This window comes from Muscardinus avellanarius (genome assembly GCF_963383645.1).
Source record: "Muscardinus avellanarius genome assembly, chromosome: 16".
Lineage (NCBI taxonomy): Eukaryota > Metazoa > Chordata > Mammalia > Rodentia > Gliridae > Muscardinus > Muscardinus avellanarius.
Window position 1 is genome coordinate 45,208,318 of NC_137802.1, and position 15,557 is coordinate 45,223,874.

Here is a 15,557-nt window from a genome sequence, read left to right on the forward strand (position 1 = left end):
CGCTGACACCGCCGCGGACGATGTGAGCCGGCGCCGCCGCTGCTCGGGCTGGGCGCGCGGTCCCACGGCCGCCGCCGCCGCCGCCGCGCTTCTCCTCTGGGTGGGGGCGCCGCGCCAGGCCGCCCGGGCTGTGCGGGGGTCGGCTGTCTTCGGCGGCGTGGCCGGGGGAGGCGACCCGCACCGGGCGCTCGGAGAATTTTTTTTCCTTTTTTTTTTTTCCTTCCAAAAAAAAGCGTGGTGGACTGTTTTGGGCAGCCGGGTGCCTAGGGGACCCTTAAAAGGGGGCCTCTCGGGGTTTTTCTTTCGGGGGAGGGGGCGGTGGTCCCGACTTGGCCGGCCGCCTGCTGGAGGGGGGCGGCGGGGCGCGGGGGGATGCGAGCCCGGCTCCCCCCAACATGATGAAGACGGAGCCGCGGGGGCCCGGGGGTCCCCTCCGCAGCGCCTCCCCGCACCGCAGCGCCTACGAGGCGGGCATCCAGGCGCGGAAGCCGCCCGAGGCGCCCGGGCCCGACGAGGCGCCCAAGGCGGCCCACCACAAGAAATATGGCTCCAACGTCCACCGCATCAAAAGTATGTTCCTGCAGATGGGCACCACGGCCGGGCCGCCGGGCGAGGCGGGCGGCGCGGGCCCGGCCGAGGCCCCGCGGGCGCCCGAGCGCGGCGTGCGCCTGTCGCTGCCGCGGGCCAGCAGCCTGAACGAGAACGTGGACCACAGCGCCCTGCTCAAGCTGGGCACCAGCGTGTCCGAGCGCGTGAGCCGCTTCGACTCCAAGCCCGCGCCCTCGGCGCAGCCCGCGCCGCCGCCGCACGCGCCGTCGCGGCTGCAGGAGACGCGGAAGCTGTTCGAGCGCAGCGCCCCGGCGGCCGGCGGCGGCGACAAGGAGGCCGCGGCCCGGCGGCTGCTGCGGCAGGAGCGCGCCGGCCTGCAGGACCGGAAGCTGGACGTGGTGGTGCGCTTCAACGGCAGCACCGAGGCGCTGGACAAGCTGGACGCCGACGCCGTGTCGCCCACTGTCAGCCAGCTCAGCGCCGTCTTCGAGAAGGCCGACTCCAGGACCGGCCTCCTCCGGGGCCCCGGGCCGCCCCGGGCCGCGGCCGCCGGGGCGCCCCCGCTCAACTCCAAGCTGGTCAGCAAGCGGTCCCGCGTGTTCCAGCCGCCGCCGCCCGCCCCGTCGGGGGATGCCCCGGCCGAGAAGGAGCGCGGCCCCGGCGGGCAGCAGCCCGCGCAGCACCGAGTGGCCCCCGCCCGGCCGCCCCCCAAGCCCCGGGAGGTGCGCAAGATCAAGCCGGTGGAGGTGGAGGAGAGCGGGGAGTCGGAGGCCGAGTCGGCGCCCGGGGAGGTGATCCAGGCTGAGGTGACTGTCCACGCGGCCCTGGAGAATGGCGGCACCCCGGGGACCGCGGCCAGCCCGGCGCCCGAGGAGCCCAAGGCCCCAGCGGCCCCCGAGGAGGAGGCGGCGGCCACCTCGGCGGCGCCAGAGAGAGGGGTGGGCAATGGCCGGGCTCCGGACGTGGCCCCGGAGGAGGCTGACGAGTCCAAGAAGGAGGACTTCTCGGAAGCGGACTTGGTGGACGTGAGCGCCTACAGTGGGCTCGGGGAGGACTCTGGGGGCAGTGCCCTGGAGGAGGACGACGAGGAAGAGGAGGAGGATGGGGAGCCCCCCTACGAGCCCGAGTCGGGGTGCGTGGAGATCCCGGGGCTCTCGGAGGAGGAGGACCCGGCCCCGAGCCGGAAGATCCATTTCAGCACCGCGCCGATCCAAGTGAGTGAGCCCCCTCCCGCCCCCACGCCGCCCCTGCCACGTGCGCGCGGCCGCCTGCGCCTCCCAGCCGGCTCTGGCAGGCTGAGTCAGCCCCTGACACCCAGCCCCCCTCCTAGAAGTTCCCACCCTCGGGGGGGCGTGGGGGAGTTCCAGCTGTTTGTCAGAGGGGGACGATTTAGGGTCTGGGACCCAGACGTTCTGCCCCGACCTGCCCTCGGTTCCTCCTCCCGCTGCCCCGCCCAGCACCGTAGCACCTGCCCCGGCCCTGCCCTGCTGCTGCTTCCTGGGACACCTGCTTTCCCTTCCTCTAGGGACAGGGGCCTGTGGCTCGAAGGGGTGCGGGTGTCCTCAGGAGGGCCTTCCCACACGTGTTCTGCTCCACGGAGGGCGAGAAGGGTCCAGAAGCTTAGAAACACTTTCCCCCCAGGGGAGGGAGCTGGCTTCCCTGAGAGAGGGGAGAGTCGGGGAACCCAAAACACCGTTCCTCCCAGCCTGTACCCCCACCCCAACTTTGCAGAAGTGAAAGAGGGAAGCTGGTCTGGAGGATGAGCTGGGCCATGGCCTTGTGACTGGGGCTGGAGGAATACTGCAGGGGCCCTATTCCCTGTGGTCGGTGCTGGGCCAGCTTCCCAGATCCAGGGCTGCATGGGGCAGGAAACTGTGTGTTACCCTTGCTGGGGGAGGCCAAGAAGGAAAAGGAATCGGGCTGGGAGATCCCCAGGGTGCCTTTGCTCTTGGCTGCTCAATAGGACAGACTCCCGTGGCCTTGGCGGGCCCCAGGTGCTCTTGCCACATTCTCTGGCTACCCTGGAAGAGGATGAGAGCTTCCCATTTTGGGAGTCTCCTTTTGTGCCTCTACCCCAACACCACTTTTGTTGACTGGTTTGTGGGCTCAGAACAGTGCTCTGGGGAAGGGATGTCCCCTGGGGACGATTCAGAAGTCAAAGCTGCCCCCCCCCCCCAATCTTCCCACTGCCCTCCACCCAGCCCCAGGTCTGCCCCATGGAAGTATCCAGGTCCGGGGACTTTCCTTGGCCAGGACCCTGCCCAGCCTTTACCCTCCCCAGCCAAACTCCATCTGTTTGCTTGCAGTTACCATAACTACTCTTGGACACTGAAGCTGCCCAAGTTTCTCTCCCGCCCAGAGTGTCTCACCCTCTGCCCTTTCCCACCTCCCAGCCCAGCAAGAGGCCTAACCGAAAGGTTAAAGCTACTCAGCTACTTCCCTCCCAGGCTGGCCCCTGGCCTTGGCTGGGCCTTAGGAGCACATGCCACCCCCTGCTCCTGAAGGCAGTGGATCCAAGAGGGAGTGGAGGATGGAGTATTCCTGGGAGTCAGGTCCCCCCTACCCTCCCCCAACAGTCCTCTGAGCAGCCTGATGGGGTGTGGTCTGGGCCTCTGACTGTCTATATCTGATACCTTACCCTGATTTTTTGGTAAAAAATAGCACATGATTTGGAGCAGTGCTTCCCGACGCCCTGGGGACTGTGAAGCTGGCTGCCCAGTATGAGAGCCAGCGCTGTGGTGCAGGCCTAGAGTGTCTGACATTTGGCCTTGCTGGGGATTTCCTCCTCCCCACCTTGGCACAGGGGCCCTGGGTTTCTTCTCCCTGTCCCTACCCGCTGTGTTTTCTATCCCTCCAGTGACCCAGTTGTTGCCCTTATAGAAGTGGAGGAGAAGATAGAACTGGGCAGAAGGTCTAGTGCCAGACTGTCACCTGGGAGGGGACACTGGGCCTAGGGCCCTCTGAGGAAAGGTGACAGGCTGGCCTCTCTGAGCTCAGAGCCTGAGGCCTGGAATTCCTGCAGGGGCAGGATCCAAAGGGTGAGCAGGATTTGATTGGCCTAAGAAAGAGGGAGAGGGCCAGGCCCTGGCCAGGCCCTGAGGGTGTTTGGGAAGTCTGGGCCGTTGTGTGTCTCTGTAGATATGGTGATGGTAGAGGTGGTGAGTAACCAGGAGAGGAATGGGGGGACACTCTCTCCTGGAACAGAGGGTAAAGGGGTCTCAGATACAGAAGTGAGCTGAAGCTGGTTTGCAGGGCCCAAGCTTGTGCCAGCCCCTGTCCCAAGGCCTGGAGCACCTGCGAGTGGGGATAAAGTCACTGCTGGGCCCACCTGCCAGAGCCCAGCTGGGCCGTTTTCATCTTCCCTCACCACTGGCTAACCATTGTGACCTTGGCCAGTAGGGCCTGTGTCTTGGACTCTGTGGAATGGGTGGCCCAGTCCTCCAAGGGGCTTGGGACTGCTGGGCAAATGTTGGGGAGAACCACCCACTGATCATTGCAGTGGCCAGATGAGTCTCCTAGGACTGAGACTGGGTGTCTCTGTTGCTGGGAAATCGAGGGCATGGCGCTAAGTGGTCACACAGGCCCCTCCCTGCGATGCTTCAAGTTAGTCTTAGAAGCACGCCTCCTCTCACCATGGCAGTGAGCCTCTGTGGTGGGGGGTGGGGATGACATGGAGCAAGCCCAAACAAAGGCTGGGACACAAGAGTGCCATGGGGCCTGCTCCTGGAGCAGAGCAGGCCCTGGGAAGGCCTTAGGGGAGACGTGCCCCACTCCGGCTCCTCAGGTCCAGCCTGCTGATAGAGCTGCTCCCACCCCTCTCCACCCCCGCTTGGCTCCAAGTGGTGCCAACCTGTCACTGCAGGCAGAGAAGCCAAACAAGTCATGGTACCCCAAATGGTGCTCACTAACCTCCTATAGGGCATCCTGCCTGAGCCCCATCACACTTACAGAGCCCCTGCGCCACCTTCTCTTATCCTTTGGAGAGGGCAGGAGCTGGATAGTTCTCCTGGGCTGAGAGATCCAGGGGGAGGGAGATAGCAGGGGGCACAGGGGACACCATGGCAGGGGCAGAGAGGCTGCTAACTCCTCAGGGTCCTTGGCCCCTACAGGGCACAGGTTGTGGGGTCTGCCTGGGCCTCCTGGTGCATGGGGGACAGGAGGCATAACTTAGGGGTCGCTGTGAGGGACACAGGCATGGGCATAGGGACCCAACTTTCACCCCATACCTGCCACCCCGGGGCACCCAGGGGTAGAGGCCTGCCCTTTCCCATGGAGGTGGAGGGGATCCTTCCTGCTTCCCTTCCCTACCCCAGTGTCCGCTTGAGGTGCAGGGCGGAGCAGGGTTCTGAGTGCCTCTCTGCCTCTCGCCATCTCTTTCCTGCTCCCCTTTCCCCATCCGCCATATAGTCTCCATTCTTTCCCTCTCCTCTTCCCCTCTTCCCTCCTCTGTGTCTGTCGTTGTCTTTGTGTCCACCCTTGCCAGTCTGGCTCTTGGGTCTTGTCTCTCACCGTCTCTGCCTTGAACCTCTAGAATTGTGGGCCTGTGAGTTCCCCCAGGAGCGCCATCCATTCCTGCACAGACCACGCTGTGCTGGTTGGAGCTGCAGTGTGGATCAGGCAGTGTCTGCAGTGCTCCCAAACCAGGAAGGTCCTTTGCTCAGGGCTGGGGTCGTTTGTCCCAGGACTGGAGGAGGAAGGACTGGTGGCATCTGGGGTGGGGAAGGGCCCATGGCAGAGCCTCAGCCTACCTGGCCCTCCTGCCACCTCTGACGAGCTGCCCTTCCCAGGTGTTCAGCACTTACTCCAACGAGGACTACGATCGACGCAATGAGGATGTGGACCCCATGGCAGCCTCTGCAGAGTACGAGCTGGAGAAGCGGGTGGAGAGGTTGGAGCTGTTCCCTGTGGAGTTGGAGAAGGGTGAGAGGCTGGGTGCCTGCCACATGGGTACACTGGAGTCACCAAGGCTCCTCTCTGTGCCAGCCCCTGCCCAGTGCCCCTGGGGGCTCCCACAGACATGCTGGGCTTCTCCCCCAACTCAGGCCCTTGGCAGCCCTTCCCAACCTTCCCCCATCAGAACTAGAAGGCACGAGCACACCCCAGCCCAGCCCCAGCACGCTGCCTCTCCCTACCTTTCCAAGAACCACACTTGCTCATTTACTTAACAGATCTCCCAAGCACTGTCTGCTAGGTCCTGGGCTCTGTGGGAAGGAGAAAGTGACAGGCAAAACTAGGTCCCTAGGGAGCTATCTCCTCAGGGAGACCTCAAAGGAGCAGACTTGGAGGAACAGTCAGTCACTCTGTGTCCTTGGTGCCTGGAAAGGAAGGGAAGCCATTGAAGAAGCATTTAACAAGACCTGACCAGACTGGGAGGGGTCCTGAGGCAGTGTGCTCGAATTGAGCTCTGAAGAGGAGGCACACGGATAGAGGAGAGAGGCTGGCTGCGTTGTCATAGTGAGGGCAGGAAGGGTGTGTAGGCAGGCCCAGTGGACCAAAGACGAGGAAGGCATGGACGTGGGCCCTTTCTTGTATGGATTAGTAGCCATCGCAAGGCATGGGATTCTAGAAAAACCACTGCAGATCGTGCTGCAGGAAGGGGGTCTTAAGTGTACAGAGACAGTGCCGAGGTGTGGACGGGATGGCAGAGCGTGAGGTGTGGACGGGATGGCAGAGCGGGGAGTGGGCGGGCCCCGAGGTAGAATCAACAGGGCCTGGCAGTTATTTGGCTGGGTGGAGGCTGTGCGGGGGAAGAGGAATCCAGGTGCTTCCCCGGGCCTGGCACTGGTGTGTAGTGGTGCCATCCTCCAGGAGGGAGTTTGTGGGGGAAAGGTCAGAGGAGATGGGTTGGGCATCTGTGACTAGGGGAGTAGGTATCAGGAGAGAAAATCAGGCCCTTGGTCAGTAAAGCTCTGGGTAGAAATGAGACTGCTGATAGAGGGAGACCAAAGGCTCAGGGCTAAGTCTGCCACAGCCCCTCATCCTAGCCACACACCTCATCTGCAGACACAATAGTCTGTCATACCCATGCCAGCCTCAGCACACCCTGCTGCCTGTCAGCTCTTAGGATCAGGCAAAGGGCAGGGGTGATCCAAGAGATATTTCAATTGGGCTGGCAAAAAGGGGGTACACAAAACTATGCCCCTTCCCCAGTTGTAGGACATCCCCTAAGCTTGGCTAGAGACTGCCTCTGGAGGGGAGCCCTAAAGAGAGGGTTCAGGATGGAGCCCCCATCCCCCGACAGCCCTGACCTCTTGCTTTCCTGCCCAGCAGACTCTGAGGGCCTGGGCATCAGCATCATCGGCATGGGGGCTGGGGCTGACATGGGCCTGGAGAAGCTGGGCATCTTCGTCAAGACCGTGACTGAGGGCGGCGCAGCCCACCGGGATGGCAGGTACCACCCCACCCTCCCCGCCCTTGCCCAAACCCCTTCCCAGCCGTCATCTGTGGGATGTGCGCCTGGCCAGGGACAGGCCGTTCCCTGGGAGGCGGTATTCCCGGCATGGTTCAGGTGTTTGTGGAACACTGCCGTGCCAGGCCCCAGGATGCAGTAGTGAACAAACAGATGGGAACTCCTCCCTCATCAAGCCTGAGTTCTGGAGGGAGGGGGTGGTGAAAAGAAGAGGACTGTGTGTAGTGTTGTGTGTCCTGGCCTTGGTAGGGACAGCCAGATGTGTGTCTGGAATAGTTTGAGCACTTCTTTCACTTAACAAATAGTGAGTGCCTGACTGTCATTGGGCCGGTGCCAGGCCCCAGGCAAACACTGACAAGGGCTTTGCCCTCAGGAAGCAGACAGTGTAGTGATGTAAACAGACACCAGAGAGGGACACACAAAGTGGCTGAATGAGCCGGGCGTGGAGGCACATGCCTGTATCCCAGTACTTAGGAGGCTGGGACAGGGGATGGGGGGTTCGAGGCCAGCTTCAGCAACTTAGTGAGATCTCTTTCAAAATTAAAAACAGTTGAGTCGGGCGTGGTGGCGCACGCTTGTAATCCCTGGGCTTGGGAGGCTGAGACAGGAGGATCGCACAGGTTTGAAGCCAGCCTCAGCTACCTAGTGAGGCTCTCAGCAACTTAGTGAGACCCTGTTAACAAATAAAGTATAAAATAGGTCTGGGAGTATAGCCCAGAGGTAGAAAAGCCCCTGGGTTCCACTTCCAGTACCACCAAAAAAAGAAAAAAAAATAATAAAAATAGTTGGGGGTATAGAATGCTCCTGGGTTCAAAATCCAGTACCGAAAAAAAAAAAAGTGGCAAAATGGAAGAAAAGCACACAAAAGCATAAAATAAGAGGGCCTGACCTTTCAGGTATCAGAGAAAGGCTTCCTGAGGAAGTGATGTTGGAGCTGAAAACTGAAGGCTGAACAGGAACTAGGCCAAGCAAGTGCAGAAGGTTCCAGGCAGGGGAGCTGAAAGCGGGCAGGAGAGCTGGAGCGTGGATAGCCAGGGGATGCAGGTGCTGGCGGCTAGGCAGTCGGTGCTGAGACGGGGCTGCTCTGCCTGTGTCCACATGTGCATGCTTGTGTCGAGCTTCTGTGGCTGAAGACAATGCCTTCTATAAGCCTCAGGCATTAGGGAGGGCATCCTGGAGCTCCGGCCAGCCCGGGTATCCGCTGTCCTCTGTTTGGCTGTGTGTGTGCTACCTAGAATAGGGTAGAGGTGGGAAGTACTGTCGACTGCCCCCCAGGGAGGGTGCAAGTGAGAGGCTGTCATCACAGGTCCTTTGTGGTGGCACCTTCAAACCCAGACCCCTTCCTGAGACAGGGATAAGTAGGTGTCTTTGGGCTGGGTAACTTTTGGCCATGTCTTAGAGGTATGGCTGTCCTGTCCATTGTGGCCAGGTGGCATGGAGGGGGCAGGAAACAGAAAGGGTTAGAGTCCTGCTCTTTGACTTACCCCTGTCCCTTCCCATCTGAGCTTTGCAGAGCCCTACTCACTGTCACCTTCGGTGGTTTGGGGATTGTACGTGCATGCACAAGTGTGTCCCCAAGCTCCTGTTAAGTGGAGGCTTAGTGCATGTGCGGCAAGCTATTTATAATAGGCTGTGTCTACATTTCCACGTGGAGCCCCGAGAAAAGGCTTGGAGCGAGGTGGGAGTGGAGGAAGGAGGTGCCCAAGGGTCCCCCCTCGCTTTCTTAATTTCCTCAGCAGGCCTGTCTCTCCCCTTGTGTGGGGGACAGGCTTCAGGGGCCACAGCTGGGGAGTGTTGGGGGCACCTGTGTCACTGTGGGTGTGGGTGTAGGTATGAGTGTGACAGGCTGCTGCTGGGGTCTCGGAGTTTGGGGAAGACATCTGGGGACTCAGGTCTGATCAGAAATGCCTATGGAAGAGGGGGCCATGGCCCACGTGTCCATGGCAGAAATGGGCTCTGAGGACCTCACACACCACTATACTGAGTGTGAGGGAGGAGGGGACAAGAGTGTGATTGTCACAAGAAGGACACTGCCTCTTCTGGTCCTGGACCTGTCTGCTTGGCTTGCTCCCTGTCCTTGGCTGATACCTAATCCTCTGTCTTTCTGTATTTTATGCAGGTAGACAGAGTACCTCGAGTTTCTGATGGCAGGGAGGGATCTTCCTCTACCCCAGTTCACGGTTCCCCTCATGACCCCCTTAACCAATGTCACTTCCCCTAGGATCCAGGTGAACGATCTCCTGGTGGAGGTGGATGGCACGAGCCTGGTGGGAGTGACTCAGAGCTTTGCAGCCTCCGTGCTCAGGAACACCAAGGGCCGAGTGCGGTGAGAGCCCAAAGGCAGGGCGGGGGCGCCCACTTACATCCAGTCAAGGTCCTCTGCAGAGGGAATTGCTGGGCCCACAGCCCCCACCCAGGCCTGCCTTCCCGGCCGAGCTCCCCTGGCACTGGCCTGCCACCTGCGCCCTCCGCTCAGGCCCCTTGGGTTTATTCTCTTTTTCCTCTTTTTGTTTCTGACTTATTGAAGAACTGAGGTGTGCAGGATGAATGTGACCCCAACTGGGTCCCCTCATCTTCAGTTAGCCCTCCTCCTGCCTGGCTCCTGGGAAGCCTGGCTCCTCCTCCTGGTATAATCCTGGGAAGCCTGGCCCCTGGGAAGCCTGGCCCCTCCTCCTGGGCACACAAACTCAGGGTCAGAGTAGAAGCTCCCTGTGTCCACTCCACCTCTGGCATAACATTGAGGGATCGGGCCAGGCGTGGTGGCGCACGCTTGTGATCCCCGCGCTTGGGAGGCTGAGACAGGAGGATCGCACGGGTTCAAAGCCAGCCTCAGCTACTCAGGCTCTCAGCAACTTAGTGAGACCCTGTTTCCAAATAAAATATAAAAAAGGTCTGGGAGTATAGCCCGGAGGTAGAAAGCCTCTGGGTTCCACCCCCAGTACCACCAAAAAAAAAAAAATAATAATAATAATAAATAACATTGAGGGATCATTTCCAGGCCCCTTCTCCAAGAGGGGCACTGCCCCAGGAAAGGGTGGTGGAGAGAAACAGGATGTGGGCGGCCTGGAAGTTCCACTGTTTCCTCTTCATCCTATCTTCAATCACCATCATCCCTCCCCTTCCTGAAGCTCAGAGGCTTGGAACCAACCCAAGAGACACCTCCACAGCCCCACCCCTGCCTCTCTCTCTTTCACGTGGTGGAGGAAGAGCCCCCTGTGCTGGCAGCTCCTGAGCTCATGTTTCCTGCAGCCAAGCCCCAAGTTTGGCTGATAGCCACCTCCCCCAAACTGGCCAGGAGGGCTGGTGGGCCTTCCTGCCTCCCCTGGGAAGGAAACCCAGTAGAGGCCCCCTGCTCACCCATTCATTATTAACACGGCAGCCCCGGGACTTGGCCTTCTCATTTCACCTCCCCTGGGAGAGCCTGGGTTTGGGGAGGGGAGTACCAGCGCAGAAGACACTGGCATGCTCAGCTGAGGACAGGCTGGGGATGACGCTGGTGCCCCTGCAGGTTCATGATTGGCCGGGAGCGGCCTGGAGAACAGAGTGAAGTGGCCCAGCTAATTCAGCAGACCCTGGAACAGGAGCGATGGCAGCGGGAGATGATGGAGCAGAGATACGCCCAGTACGGGGAGGATGACGAGGAGGTAGGGACTCCGGGCCTGACTGGCAGCGTGGTTGCCCTCTGCTGGCTAGATGAAACATTACAGACAACTTGTTAGGCTTTTCTGGACCTGGTAAAGAAGCCTCTACCTCAGGGGCGCCCCCAGTCAGAGAGGAGAAGCAGACCCTTCCCTGAAGGAACCCCTAGTCTGATGGAAGAGTCACACCTCTTTCTCCCGCAGGGAGAGCCCAGTCCCGTCAGAGAGCTACCTGTCTGTGGGCAGGGCAGGACCCCTAACCTGAGAGGACCTAATCAGAGCGGGGAGACAGGTCCAGACCTCAGGGACTATAGCATGTGAAGGGGACAGTGCTGGTCATGTCTCCAGGGTCCCAGTCTTGCAGGGAAGCTACCTCTGCCGTCAAGGGACTCCCGAGGCTGTTGGGGAACGCAGGACTATACCCCTGGGCAGCTGCTGGTGGATGCTGGCCTCAGCTCTGGTCCCAGGGCCGCTGAGGGGGCTGGGCGGAGGGCCCACGACTGCCCGTCTCCCCACACAGACCGGGGAATATGCCACTGATGAGGATGAGGAGCTGAGCCCCACGTTCCCAGGCGGCGAGATGGCCATCGAGGTGTTTGAGCTCGCGGAGAATGAGGATGCACTCTCTCCTGTGGACATGGAGCCTGAGAAGCTGGTGCACAAGTTCAAGGAGGTGGGAAAGGGCCCTGGGTGGTGGGAGAGGCCAGGGTGGCCTGCACCTCCAGAGCTGAGCGTCCCCCTCTCTGCCCACAGCTCCAGATCAAGCATGCTGTGACCGAGGCAGAGATCCAGCAGCTGAAAAGGAAGGTGAGGGTGCATGTGTGTGTGGGAATATGCACGTGTGTGTGTTGAGGAGCAGGTCTGAGGGCTGGAGAAGGGTCCCCACTCTCGCACCTGTACACGCTGACATGTGTACTCCACCTCGGCGAGGACTCCCAGAGCAGGACATCGTGAGGGGAGGGGACGCGGCAGTAAGAGCTGGAGCTCTGGACCCTTCTGCTTCACCACTTGTTTGCTGTTCTGGCCGATGAGACAAAACACATTATCAATACCTTAGGACCCTTGTGAGGACTGGGATAATACTCATAAGTGTCCGACACAGAGTAGGTGCTCCATCAAGTGAGAATCTTGTCGAGTGTGGTGAAGCAGCCCTGTAATTCCAGTACTTGGGAGGCTGAGACAGGAAAGCCCTGGTTTGAGGTCAGCATGCAGTAACTTAATGAGACCCTGTATTGAATCAAAAGGGCTGTGGGTGTAGCTGGTACTAATTTGGGTCAAATCCCCAGTACCACACACAAAAAATTATTATTATTATTATTATTATTATTATTATTATTATTGTTGTTATTGTTGTTGTTGTTATTATTTTGCAGTACTGGGATGGAACCCAGAGGCATTGTACCTCTGAGCTAAACCCCCAGCCCTATTTTTTATTCTTTATTTTGAAACAGGGTCTCACTGAGTTAGAAAGGGCTTCACTAAGTAGCTGAGGCTGTCTGTGAACCATGATCCTCCTGCCTCAGCCTCCTGAATGCTGGAATTACAAGCGTGCACCACCACACCCGGCTTCAAAAAAATTATTAAAATTAAGAGTGTTAGCTATGATGCAAGCACTCTGAGTAGCACTATAAATGTCTTTGTGTTTATAATGACATATACATGTCCATGTCCAGGCCCAGTGACCAACACAAGCCACACAGGGTACATACACTGACACAGGCCAACATGGAGCCAGGCACATGGTACCCACAGACCCACTCTGCAGAGACAGACTCATGGGATGTACACCCCGTGACATTCCACTCAGAGGCATCAGTCTGCACATGCAGTCCCCCTGCCCTGCAGGCTCTGAGACACAGGTGACCATCACTCAGACCACCTGGCTAGGGAGAGCCCCACAGGACATGCATGTTCTCTCCTGGGCATGAGGCACAGAGGTGTTGATGCTGACAGCACCAGCTGGCAACACTGAACACACACAGACATACACGTGTACCACACACAGGCTCACAAGCACACTGGGTGCCAGCACACTTGCTGGTGTGGAGAAACAAGATTTCATATGGAAGGAGTCCCAGCTCCTACTGGGCTTCTGGTGTGGTGGGGCTCAGAGATGGGGTTACAGGGCCACACAGACACTGTGCCCAGGTACACTCCCATGTGTGGGTATAGGGGACAGAGTTTAAGCAGCTGAGGCAGAAGGGCATTCCTGTCATTCCCTGGGCTTGGAGGAGGCCCCCAGGCTGCAGCAGCCATTCCTATGGGGAAAGGAGGGACTGCAGAGTGGACTAGCCAGCAGTGTGCTGACTGCCCTCTCTGCCTAGGTCACTGCCCAGGAAGCGGGAGGGCATGAGAGTGGGCAGGACTTGGAGGCAGGCAAACTGCATAGAGTCCCAAACAGAATCTAGCAGGTGGGCCAGGTCTGCCTAGAATCCAGGCTGAGGGTATGGGAAGGAAGGGTGGACTGCAGATGCATTTCCAGGGCTGAGGTGACAGACTGTGGTCCTGCACATATGCAGGACATGACAAGTCAAAGATCTGTCCAAGGGTACCAAGAACAGGGGCACTTGGTTCACAGACGTCCATTGAGAACCTTCTAGATGCCTGACACTCTTCCAGTCCTGGTGATGGGCAAGAGCAGAGTCGACCCTTGTCCTGTGCGGCGCAGAGTCTACACAGCAGTGACTTGCTACAAGCTGACATGAGACTCTGTAGGAGAGGGTGGATACTGAGCCCCTGTAGCAGGAGGAAACTGTCCAGCAGTGGGTGGGTAGGCTGTGCTGATAGTCTCAGGGTGCTTTTCTGGGGAAGTGATACATAGAAAAGCCAAGGGGTAAGCTGGCAGGGGATAACTAGGCTAGGGGAAGAGTAGATGGCCTTCCTGGCAGAGGGACAGCACTGTGCAGAGGCCCTGGCAGCAAGCTGAGGGTGTGCAGGAAGGCCTGTGTGGCTGGGGCAGAGAGCAGGGGCATTGGCAGCCCAGCAGCAGGCAGGCCAGGGCTTGAGCTGGTGGCACATTCTGACAGGTGGGCCATCAGGAAAGAAGGCATCCATTTGTGCAGGTGTGGGGAGGTCTGGCTTGGGGCATGGTGCCTATGAGGAGCCGGGAGGTAGAGCTGGTGGTTGGGAGTAAGATTGGGCTGAAGCTCAGGATTTGGTGCTCAGTACACAGAGGGCAGTACTTCCCCAACCCCACCCAGAGTGAGTACAGACAGAAGATTTGATCTAAACTATTGGGGATGGAGGGACCTGGGACCTGGAGCGGGACTGTTCAGGAAATCTCAGGGGCAGGGACTGGTCAGCAGGGCAGGGCTACAGATGAGACCGAGAACAGTGACAACCTTGCACATCTGTGTCACAAGCTCCCTTGCTGGGAAGGCAGGCGTCACTTCCATTTTACAGATGAGAGAGCTGAGCCTTGAGGCAGAAGTTGCCTTACCCCAAGTCCCAGTGTGAGTCGGAGACTAACAGAGACTTCCTGCTCAGGAGAGGAGGTGCAGTGACAGGGACCCTGTCTTGGAGCCCTGAGGCTGAGGATCCAGTTCCCAGGCTCAGCCAAGGAGAGTTAGTAGTTTGGGGGAGTGGGCTCCACATCTGCAGGAATCACCTGGAGTCTTCAGCCCTACTGTCAGGAGGAGGTGCCCCTGGCACCCGCCAACCTGGGGCTGCTCCTCCTCCTCAGCTGCAGAGCCTGGAGCAGGAGAAGGGGCGCTGGCGGGTAGAGAAGGCGCAGCTGGAGCAGAGTGTGGAGGAGAACAAGGAGCGCATGGAGAAGCTGGAGGGCTACTGGGGCGAGGCCCAGAGCCTGTGCCAGGCCGTGGACGAGCACCTGCGGGAGACCCAGGCCCAGTACCAGGCCCTGGAACGCAAGTACAGCAAGGCCAAACGCCTCATCAAGGACTACCAACAGAAGTACGTGGTGAGGGCTGTGGGTTCCGATCCCAGGGTGATTGAGAGGCCTTCAGTGGCAGTTCCCCACCCCTTCCCAGCAGCTGAGCAGGGAGACAAGGAGGCCAGAGGTTGGAGGGCCCTGCTGTGGGGTCCCTGAGCCAGCACAGGGCCAGGCCTCAGAGGCCTTGGGGAAACCTGGGCCCTGCTGACCTAAGGAGGAGCAAGGTAGAACAGGCCAGATGGAGCTAAGGACCCTGACTCTCTGGACATCTGTGCAATACCTGTCTACAGGGAGATCGAGTTCCTGAAAAAGGAGACTGCGCAGCGTCGGGTTCTGGAGGAGTCAGAGCTGGCTAGGAAGGAGGAAATGGACAAGCTCCTGGATAAGGTAGGCCTTGTGGAGGCAGCAGCATGCAAAACCCTCAGCAGGCCCCCACCCTGCGGGCCCTGGGAGTGGGGTCATGCCCTCACTTGGGGGAGGACGGAAGGGCCCATGCTGTTGCCCAGGCTTGAAGCCCAACCTTCTTTTCCAGATCTCAGAACTGGAAGGCAACCTGCAAACACTGAGGAATTCCAATTCTACTTAACAGGAATCATTCCTTGACCGGACAATAATAATCCCTTCCCATTGTCCTCGCTCCCCACCCCGCCCCCTTCCAGCCTGGGGACAGGTGCCCCGACTCCCTTACCCCTCCACCCCACCTCCCCCAGCTTCAGGGACCAGAGGGCCCATATCACAGGCCCCTTAAGGTGGCCCGGGCAGACAGTGGTGGCTGGAAGGGCGGCCTCCTTCTTGCCCTGTGGGGCTGAGGCACAGAGGCCAAGGGAAGCTGAGGGGTGGCCTGGGTGGTGGATGGACACAAGGACTGCAGACCAAACTGCCAGACTTTACAACCTCCAGCCTTCGTCTCTGGACTGGAGTGGGGCTGGGGCTCTCCCAGCATCTCACCAACTGGAGGCTGCTCCCTGCCCACGGGGCTCCTGGGTGGCCCCTGGGCCTCTTGACTTGAGACTCTTCCTTCTTGGCCCCTCCCTCCCCCTTATCATTGTGCTGTCTGTTGCATTCTGAC

At 59.6% G+C, this 15,557-nt stretch overlaps 1 protein-coding gene across 1 annotated transcript; it reads left to right on the plus strand.

The window, feature by feature from the left end:
* Positions 1-395: 395 nt before the first annotated feature.
* Positions 396-15,074, plus strand: PPP1R9B (protein phosphatase 1 regulatory subunit 9B; the record flags this gene model as incomplete). Its single annotated transcript, XM_080712396.1, has 10 exons — positions 396-1,763; positions 5,337-5,469; positions 6,820-6,940; positions 9,180-9,284; positions 10,467-10,602; positions 11,117-11,269; positions 11,350-11,403; positions 14,279-14,508; positions 14,779-14,875; positions 15,021-15,074. The coding sequence occupies 10 exons, from the start codon at positions 396-398 to the stop codon at positions 15,072-15,074; spliced, it is 2,451 nt and encodes an 816-aa protein (XP_080568522.1).
* Positions 15,075-15,557: the final 483 nt, after the last annotated feature.